Genomic DNA, 10,000 nt, shown 5'->3' on the forward strand with positions numbered 1-10,000 from the left:
GTGGCGTCCGTTTCATCTCAATGTGATACCAGATTGAGGTCATGTTTATGCTGATGTTTATAAATAAAATTCATTTTAGATTTCTATAGGGACAAAAAAGAAATTATTTACTGATATTTGTAATCAATTTATTTGATGGATGGTATGTTTTGAACTTACCACTATAAATTTCAAGAGCATGTCGTTTATTTTGCTTTTTAACAATTTGTTTATATTGTATTTAAATATTCTCCACAGTATTACAAAATGAAAGTTGTTCATTTTTGTTTCACAGACTAAAGACAAATCCATAAATTACGACAAGATGCTTTTTTATTATTATTTATTATTGGGGAGCATTTTATCACAGATATCTTATTATGTTGATATTAGAATAGTTTCTCTTAAGTCAACGTACATGTTCTTTGTCATAGACTATCGATGTTTTTATCAAACATAATAAAATGCATTCCATTATTTATTTTATTAATGTTGCTCATAGTTACAAATTTTCTTCCATCCAAGACCTTGCTCTAGTTTATTTTATTTTTTTCTTCTGCTCTACAAAATATAGTCAGAGACCACTTAATCATTTACTTTTGTTTAGATTGGAATTTATTTTGAAATTCATTTTTTTTCTAATTTATATTTTATATTGATACAAGTAGAAATTTTGTTTTCATTATTTTAATATTTTGTTTGTATATTTAAATTACTGTGATGAGTAGTTCAATAGTTTTATGACATCAACTTTCTCTTTTATTTATTCTTTTTTTTTTTAAAAAACATTTTAGGCTTTTTGCTTGTTGTAGTATTAGCATCTGATATTTCCTGTGCCATAAGCGAAAGATAAATTTCGAAAGATTGTCAGCTTCTTTTTTTTTTTTTTACTTGTTTTTGTCTTAATTTTTGTTGTTTTTTTTTTTTTTTTTTTGTTTTTTTTTTTTTGGGGGGGGGGGGGGTTGTTGTTTTTTATAATTCTAATTGTTTATTTATTATTCATATATTTTTTTCTTGTACAAAAAATGTGGTTGGTTTGAACTCCTTGAAATTTATACCTAAATTTTCAACTCTGTAATAATGGCAGCCTCTCTCTGAGGAGATGACTTGATGCTACTTTCCCCACTGAAAGTCAGGAAGGTGAACACTAGCTGTTCTTTTACCACCCCCGCCTAGTATTAGATCTCATTTTATTTTTCCTTGTCCAGAAATGATACTTTTTGATTTTATCCAAGCTTTGACAGGGTGGGATCAATATCAGAGATAGAATGAATAGTTCTTTATTTCTTAGAAGATGGTAGTATTTTCCTTTATAAAAGCTTTATCTGGTATATTTTTCAGTTTTAAATGGAAGTGTGTATGTTTTATTTAAAAAACACGGAAACAAGTTTCTCATGTGACCTTTATTCTCTTCATTACAAATTATTAACTTTTGGGAAAGAGCATTGGGCATTTAGCTCGATAAACAGGTAGACATAAACTAAACCACATTGATACATGTTGAATACAATCTATAATGATAATTCATGTTATGTTAAATTATTTTTTCCTATTGATGATGCATGTTGTATACAATCTATAATCATTTCTTGTTCCTTTTGATGTGCACATCATCTGCAATACCTAGTCTGACTGAGTCAGTGGGTTTATATGAAGAAGAAGAAGAAGATGTAATGTGATTTTCTCCTATTTGACTTAATGGTAGAATTGGTAAAATATAATTTCAAATCGTTTCAGTTTTCTTCATCTGCTTATTATTTCAATATTCAAAAAAAATTGCAATCAGATTTTAAAATCTTTTCCTTTACATTTATTCAACCATGACATTGTAAGTTGGAAGTTGATGCTTTTTATTCATTCAAGTGCTACTCAGAATCCAAACACCAATTGCAGATTTGTACTGTCAGACGTTCAAAACCAAAGTGAGCACTCGTTGAAAGGGAATGAAACATATCAATAAGAGCAACAACTTTTCTGTTGTTTGTTTTATGGAAGTGTTGATTGTCTCAATTTTTTTTGCGACTTGGATGGTGTGGTTGTACACCTTTGATGAGACTGGTCAATAATCCAATGAGGCCAATGAATTCATCTTTGACCTTGTGCGGCTATGTGGGTGGTAAGGCACTCGCTTTCGGATCGGAAGGTCCTGGGTTTGAGCCTCGCTCTGCACATAGTTGAGTCCTTGGAAAAGATTCTTTACTCACTTTCTCTCACTGTACTCAGGTGTAAAATGAATATTTGGTCGTTAACAGTGTTGTCTCTGTTGGAAAAATATTGTATTATCGCCTAACAGGCGTCATGTCTCGTTCTACATGTTACGTGTTGCTGTTGGTCAGGGACCCAATGTAAAACGCTTTGAGCACGTTTAGTGGATATTGCGCTATATAAAAAGCTCAAAAACTCAATTCTTATTTTGTGGTAAATTTAGTTTTGGTGCATGCTTTTTAATAGTTTGCTCTTAAATTAAAACTAATGAAAATTAGTACCTGCCGATTGTTGCAAATGCTGTAAACCATTGAAAATGTGGCTAAAAACGCCATATTTTCAGAGGAATGGTATTATAAAATAGATTTTAATATACATGTAGAATATAGGCAAAAGTTACTCAAGGATGTCCATCTTCGTGAATTCAATTGAAGCTTCTATTCTCTTTTATTATTGTAGTTTATTTATGGAGAAAAAGTAGCAATGTTTGCAGTGCAGTGTAATATCAGAGAAAAGAAATAAATATCGAATCAAGAAGTGGCCCTATTGCCTAGAAGAAGAGATACTTTTACCATTCTGGTCACGTCTATAAAATTTGTAGTATCTATCTTCACCCTCACCCATACGCCCACAATTTGGGGAGAAAGTGTTGGTGATTGAATAGGAATAGCTTTTTCACTTTCAAATCATTCACAAAATAATTTTTTTACATTATATAAATATATATGTATATTCAGATACAATGAAATATAAATGTATATTATTACTATTTTGAATAAAGGTGGAAAAGAAAATGAAATCTTATTCGTAATTTCTTTCTATTTCCTTACCTCCTCACCCCCCCCCCCCCCCCCCCCCGCCCCCTCTCTCTCTCTCTTTCTCTCTCTCTCTATCTGGGTGGGGTTCCTGACCTCCCTTAGTGGGCAGGGAGGAACTTACAGTGTCTTCTATCCCCTTATATCTGGTTTCCAACATGCTTTCTGTCTTTGTCTTGGAATGAGATTACTTGGTTTTGTCCTGGCCCTGGCTGGGAGGGAAACAGATGTATATTTATTGTTTTGGGAGATTATTTTTTTTCCTTGTAAATCATCTCCCTGTTATGTATTATGATATTTGTTGTTTTGAATTTATAACGTAAACATTTGAGTGTATTTCTCTTAGAAGGGACCCGTGCTCGTGTCTGGTTGAGACTTTTAAGTGATCTCAAACTAAGTACTTTGATAGTGTGCTCTTGGAATCTACACCAATTCCCTATTTGTGCCATTCCCCTTTGTCTTACCTTTTCTTGTGTGCTTCAATTGTAATTCTCAAAACCTTTACTATCCCATATTCTCCCTTTTACTGGCGCTGATATGACCTAAATGTGTTGCAAGCACCGTAAAGCCCTTAAAAAAAAACAAAATCTCTTTCTCTCTCTCTCTCTCTCTCTCTCTCTCTCTCTCTCTCTCTCTCTCTCTATCTCTCTCTCTCTCACACACACACACACACACACACACAATATCTATTTCTCTCTCCTTCTCTATCCTGGGTTCACTTGCTGTGTCTTCTTTCATCCTATATCTCTGTCTTTGGGAATAATTATTTGGTTTTGTTCTGGCCCTGGTCGGATGCCCTGACTAAGAGGGAAACAGTCAAATGTATAGTTAGAGTTTTGGGAGATGATATTTTTTTCCTTGTAAATCATCTAAATCATCTCTGTTATGCACTGTATTACGTTTTGTTTACGTATTATGTATGATTTATAAACATTTGAGTGTATTCCTCTTGGTGGGGACCTGTGATTGTGTCTGGATGAGACTTTTAGGTGATCTCAAACTAAGTACTTTGATGGTGTGCTCTTGGAATTTACATCTGTTTCCTATATGAACCAATTCCCCTTTGTCTTACCTTTTCTTGGGTGCTTTAATTGTAATCCCATAACGTTTTACTATCCCATTTTCTTCCTTTTTACTGGCGCTGATATTGACCTTAATGTGTTGCAAGCACCGTAAAACCATTAAAAACAAACAAACATCTCTCTCTCTCTCTCTCTCTCTCTCTCTCTCTCTCTCTCTCTCTCTCTCTCTCTCTCTCTCTCTCTGGGTGGGGTTCCTGACCTCCCATAGTGGGCAGGGAGGTACATACTGTGTCTTCTATCCCCCTATGTCTGTTTTCCAACATGCTTTCTGTCTTTGTCTTGGAATGAGATTACTTGGTTTTGTCGTGGCCCTGGCCGGATACCCTGGCGGAAGGGAAACAGTTAAATGTATATATTATGTAGTTAGTTTTGGGAGATGATATTTTTTTCCTTGTAAATCATCTCTCTGTTATGTAATGTATTATGTTTTCTTTATATTATATATGATTTGTAAAACATTTGAGTGTATTCCTCTTCGTGGGGACCTGTGCTTGTGTCTGGATGAGACTTTTAGTGTTCTCAAACTAAGTACTTTGAAAGTGTGCTCTTGGAATCTACATCTGTTTCCTATTTGAACTGATTCCCCTTTGTCTTTCCTTTTCTTGGGTACTTTAATTGTAATTCTAGAACTTTTTACTAAGCCATTTTCCTCCTTTTTACTGGCGCTGATATGACCTTAATGTGTTGCAAACGCCGTAAAATCCTTAAAAACAAACAAAAACATCCCTCTCTCTCTCTCTCTCTCTCTCTCTCTCTCTCTCTCTCTCTCTCTCTCTCTCTCTCTCTCTCTCTCCATATTGTTTTTTTTTTGTTATTTTGGTCTTTGTGTTTGTTATTGATAACAATAACTATTTTTGTTATTCATTATCACTATTATTATTATTATTATTATTATTATTATTATTATTATTATTATTATTATTATCATTATTATTATTATTATTATTATATAAGTAGTAGTAGTAGTAGTAGTAGTAGTAGTAGTAGAGTAGTAGTAGTAGTAGTAGTAGTAGTAGTAGTAGTAGTAGTAGTAGTAGTAGTAGTAGTAGTAGTAGTAGTAGTAGTAGTATTACTATTATTATTATATTATTATTACTATTATTATTATTATTATAACAATTATTATTATCATTATTATTATTAATTATTATTATTATTATTATTATTATTATTATTATTATTATTATTATCATTATCATTATATTATTATTATTATTATTATTATTATTATTATTATTAGTATTATTAATATTACATATTACATATTATAATTAGTATTAACTGTCTAACGGTGCAAGAGAAAATTCTGCACTCTATTAAATCAAAAACAATTCCACTCAATTTCTATCACATCCCTGGTCTGCCCATGACATAAATCCTCAGGCTCATTTAAAAGGCAGAGATGAGAAGGCAAATGAGTTAAAATTGGGAAAGCAAACAAATTTTACTCTGATAAAAAAATAACATCGAGTAAAATAAGAAAGCAAATGATAAAATGTTTTCTGTTAATCGTAAGACCATGAACACTGTGAATAAAACATTTCCTTCATTTATTACATTAAAATAACAAAGGAAACAGAAGCTGACGATATTGAATGTAAAAGGCATGTACATAAAAATGTAAAGCTTTCAATTGGCAATATAAGTAAAACTAAAATATAGAAACATACACCCATACAAATTATTTCAGTTACACATTATTATGACCCAGATCAGAAATGGACCTGGTATCAAGGCAAAAACCCATCTGCCGTCTCCTGTGTTGAAAAGATGGACTAATGTCAAAAAAAGTAGTCCTTCAGAGCCAGTACTTTCCTCCAAATCTAACAGACTCAGCTACCCATTCACTGCTTTGTGAACAGGGGGTCAGAAGATAAATCTCGACTGCACCCGGGATCGATCTCGGTCCCTTCGCATGTGAAGCGAATGCTCTACCAACTGAGCTATCAGGACCCCCACTAATGTGGTAAGCTGACTGGATTCTGAGCTGATAGACCCAGTCAAAAGCTGCTGTGCGATTTATTGTCTCCGATGGAAACAAATAAACCATTGAAACAACATGACAGAGGATGCCACGACAGCATGTTTGTAGCGATTGGACAGACAGTAGCTGCCGTGTGGTAGTGCGATTGTGAGTTGAATGGACAAAGTGTGCAAGTTCAAACAGGGGACACAATAAAATATCAAGAGCATTCTTTCATTCTTGTTTGCTTCTATAAAAAAAAAAGTTGCATCCAATCATAAGCACTAGATCCCATTGAGAAGGAATCACTTAAATGCAAATTGTATAAAATACAGTATAATTTAAATCCTTTGCCTGATTTAAAGGCTATCATTATACATTCATACATTAGCAAAATCAACATAAATCAGTTAAACATTAAAGTTTTATATCGCTTGTTGATGAAATGGAAGCCCCGCCTCAATTTAATTGACGACGACAGATGATGTGCCATTTCAGATTTCCTCTTTGTAAATAAAACAGGATGAATGAGACACTAAAGACGAATGAGAGATGAGAGGATGGCATTGTTTAGTGTTTCATTCATTGCGTTTTGTTGACAAAGGGGAAAACTGTGTGGGGTTCCTGACCTCCCATAGCGGGCAGAGGGGTACATACTGTGTCTTCTATCCCCTTGTATCTGTTTTCCAACACGCTTTCTGTCTTTGTCTTGGAATGAGATTACTTGGTTTTGTCCTGGCCCTGGCCGGAGTCCTAGCTGGGAGGGAAACAGTCAAATGCATAGTTATTGTTTTGGGAGATGATATTTTTTCCCTTGTAAATCATCTCTCTGTTATGTATTATTATATTTGTTATTTTGAATTTATGATATAAGCATTTGAGAGTATTCCTCTTTGTTGGATTTTTTGCTTGTGTCCGGATGAGACATAGGTGATCTCAAAGTAAGTACATTGGTGGTATGCTCTTGGAATCTACATCTGATCCCTATTTGTTCCCAATTCCCCTATGTCTTACTTTTTCTTGGACTTTTTACTATCCCATTTTCTTCCTTTTTACTGGCGCTGATATAACCTAAATGTGTTGCAAGTGCCGTAAAACCCTTAAAAACAAAAAAAACTAACAAAGGGGAAACCTGAAACATCCACATCATTAATTAAATTGAAGCTTCCTTTCCATTTGAATATTGTTATTTAATTCTTCAAGTTTCAACAAGCAGCAGCATTTGCATTATGAGAGAACAGTAACACTTAATATGTAGAAAGAGAATAAAGGAAGAATAAACATTTAGGAAAAATAAAAACTAATTTAAAATGCAATGTAGACTGTATAAAAACGGGGAAGAAAGAGAGGAAGACCTGTAATTGTTTTTCGAAGCATATAGGTGCACATTTGGAGACAACAGAAAACTAGAAGATTATGAAAATTAATTACGATAACAGAGATAATGTAGCATCGATCATCACATGGACGAAAAACCTAAAGAACAATTTTGTTCAATATTGTAAATTATCATATGAATATAAGAAAATATAAAAGTAGTCCTTCAGAGTCACCAGGCCCATGGAGCCGGAGTTTATCCCGGTTTCTTTAGTGTGAATCGGACAATGGCAATTGCTTGCTACCCTTTTGATAGGACGCTAGTCTATTGCAAAGTACTTTCCACCAGAACTAACAGACCCAGCTACCCAATCACTGCTGGGTGGATGGGGGGGTCATTTAAAAAATCTTGACTGCACCCGGGATCGATCTCGGTCCCTTTGCTTGTGAAGCGAGAGCTCTACCAAGTGAGTTATCGGGACTCCTGAATATAAGATATTAGAATGATAATTTTTCCTCTTTTAATTTTAATGAGCCAATTGCCAATAATCAAAATTATTTCAATTACTTTCATTACTTTCCTTTTTTTGTTTCCAGTTATCTAATCTTTTTAATGGACATGACTCGTGTAAGTTATGAACGTTGGCTTTTTTTATTCTCTATTGTCTTCTTTGCACTTTTATACTCACTTCAAATACTTGTTGTACAAAGAATGCCTGATCCATTACTTTTCGGAATTCAAAAATTCACCCATACACCGGAGCATACTCAATGTCTCAATCGTTCTATTTATATGTTTGTGATGAGAATATTGGCTATTAAAGCTTAAACTGCTGGTCAAAAATTATTTCGCGATTGGTAAATGAACGAATCGGCGTCTTCAAAGAATGGTAAGAGAGAGGATCTAAAAATGACTAATGGTTTGAAAATTATTTTTTGTGTCGTGATAGCTCACACGGTAGAGCCACGCTCTCACCTGCCAGGCGGAGTTGTCGTACCAATAAGGTCGCAGGTTCAAACCCCACCACCGCCGCGGAAAAAAAAATTTTTTTATTCTCTATTGTCTTCTGGCACTTTTCTACTCACTTCATATCTTTTTGTTTGTATCTATGTGCCTCCAATAAAAATTCTATTAAATTTTTAAATTTAAAGCTGACATCAATATTTCTAGCAAGGACCTGGAAGAGCTTAAACTGTATAAGTAACAAGGAGGAAATGCATGGAATAACAACAAATTTATTTGGTTCAGCAGTTACATCTCATCAAAATATATTTCATCACAAAATTATTGAGCATCTGCGTAATAAGCTTGAAATCTGTTGAGCTTTCAATCATTTTAAACTCAACGAAAAGAACATCAAGGCAAATATTCTATGTAGCACTAAGAACCTATCTGAAATAAAATAAAAGTTGACTGCATGGTAAACGATAAAAAACAAAACAAAAATCTTGAATCTTTATCTAGTCATTGCGCTCAAAATGTTTTACACAAAAGGTCATAAAAGACAAACATCTTTGCTTAAATAATTAGTAAACAATAAAAGTAGACAACGATAAAACAATCACAATAAAAAGTGATTAATCCAAGTAAAATTCAGTGTCTAATTTGTGACCTACTGTCTGTGTTTAGCTATATGTCTGGGTGAAGCATATACCGTAAAGTTGATTTAAAATTAATCTAATCAGATTTACATGATCTTAATTTTTAGAAGCTTAAGAAATAGAATTATTTCTCCTTAACCAGGTAACTGTCGTACTCAGGAAAGACATGTACTTAAAAATTTGGCCAGAAAACTTGTCCTTCAGATATCTTGGCAAAAACTCTCAAACCTGGGACTTTGCAAAGTCCCAGGTTTGAACGTTTTTGCCAAGATCATGGTCATTTAAATCGATCAATATTTGAAGGACGAGTTTTCTGGCCAAATTTTTAAATAAGTATTACCCGAGTATGGCATTTAACTGGTTAACTATACATAAACATTAATCCAAGTTTCATATTTTCCACTATTTATTCAATTGCCAGCATCCTGTTTGTCCTGACTTAATAGCAAGTTTGAGGCAATGAGTCGCAATTAATTACAGATACACAGAACACGGAAACATTGAAAAAATGTGTACCAATAAACAATTAAAGGATATGACCAAAAAAATAAAATAGATTGATTTACATAGTTATCAAATATTCATACATATTAAATATATTTTTTTCTTCCTCTAACTCTAACATCATTATTCCGAGCTTTTCTTAAATTTAAAGTAAATTGAAGGAAGAATGATCTAACAAAATTTAATCTGTAATGGAAATGAATTCTAAATGCTGATGGTAATCACATAATTGTGCCAAAAGAGACGAATTTATATTACATGCTATTTAAAGACAAGTAAAATCAGCAGTCATTTAATCCAGGGTGATTATTCCAGTTTCCACTATCCCTAGTTTCTTCTGCAAGGTCAAAGCAGTTTTCTTAAAATCTACCTCCATTTCACGAAGAGCTCTCTCTTCATCTGCAAATTTATCAATATGCGCAGGTCGACGAGTATGAGCTGATTTTACACGAATAGACATTGGAGGTTTGCTCTGAAGGACTGAGTCTGCCTCTAGGTTTTCAAAATCATTTTCAATATTAGCATAATGATCA

General features: G+C 33.4%; 2 protein-coding genes across 3 annotated transcripts in view; one reads left to right on the forward strand and one right to left on the reverse strand.

Annotated features, from left to right (window-relative positions):
- LOC144977318 (glutathione synthetase-like) overlaps positions 1–935 on the forward strand; it is a 23,717-nt gene extending 22,782 nt beyond the window's left edge. Inside the window, exon 14 of the mRNA XM_078922393.1 lies at positions 1–935. This exon is cut by the window's left edge and continues 579 nt beyond it. The gene's annotated coding sequence lies outside the window, so the exon portion shown is untranslated.
- Positions 936–5,614: 4,679 nt separating this feature from the next.
- The window catches only part of LOC144977320 (uncharacterized), a 23,450-nt gene continuing 19,064 nt past the window's right edge, over positions 5,615–10,000 (reverse strand). The window contains exon 9 of one of the 2 annotated variants that reach the window (XM_078922397.1): positions 5,615–10,000. This exon is cut by the window's right edge and continues 283 nt beyond it. In XM_078922397.1, the coding sequence (XP_078778523.1) occupies positions 9,760–10,000 (241 nt within the window). In that variant the 3' untranslated portion in view covers positions 5,615–9,759. The other variant, XM_078922398.1, reaches the window with a different exon arrangement.

This window comes from Berghia stephanieae, chromosome 7 (genome assembly GCF_034508935.2).
Source record: "Berghia stephanieae isolate SIO BIC M18660-M18661 chromosome 7, UCSD_Bste_1.3, whole genome shotgun sequence".
In the NCBI taxonomy this organism is placed as follows: Eukaryota; Metazoa; Mollusca; class Gastropoda; order Nudibranchia; family Aeolidiidae; genus Berghia; species Berghia stephanieae.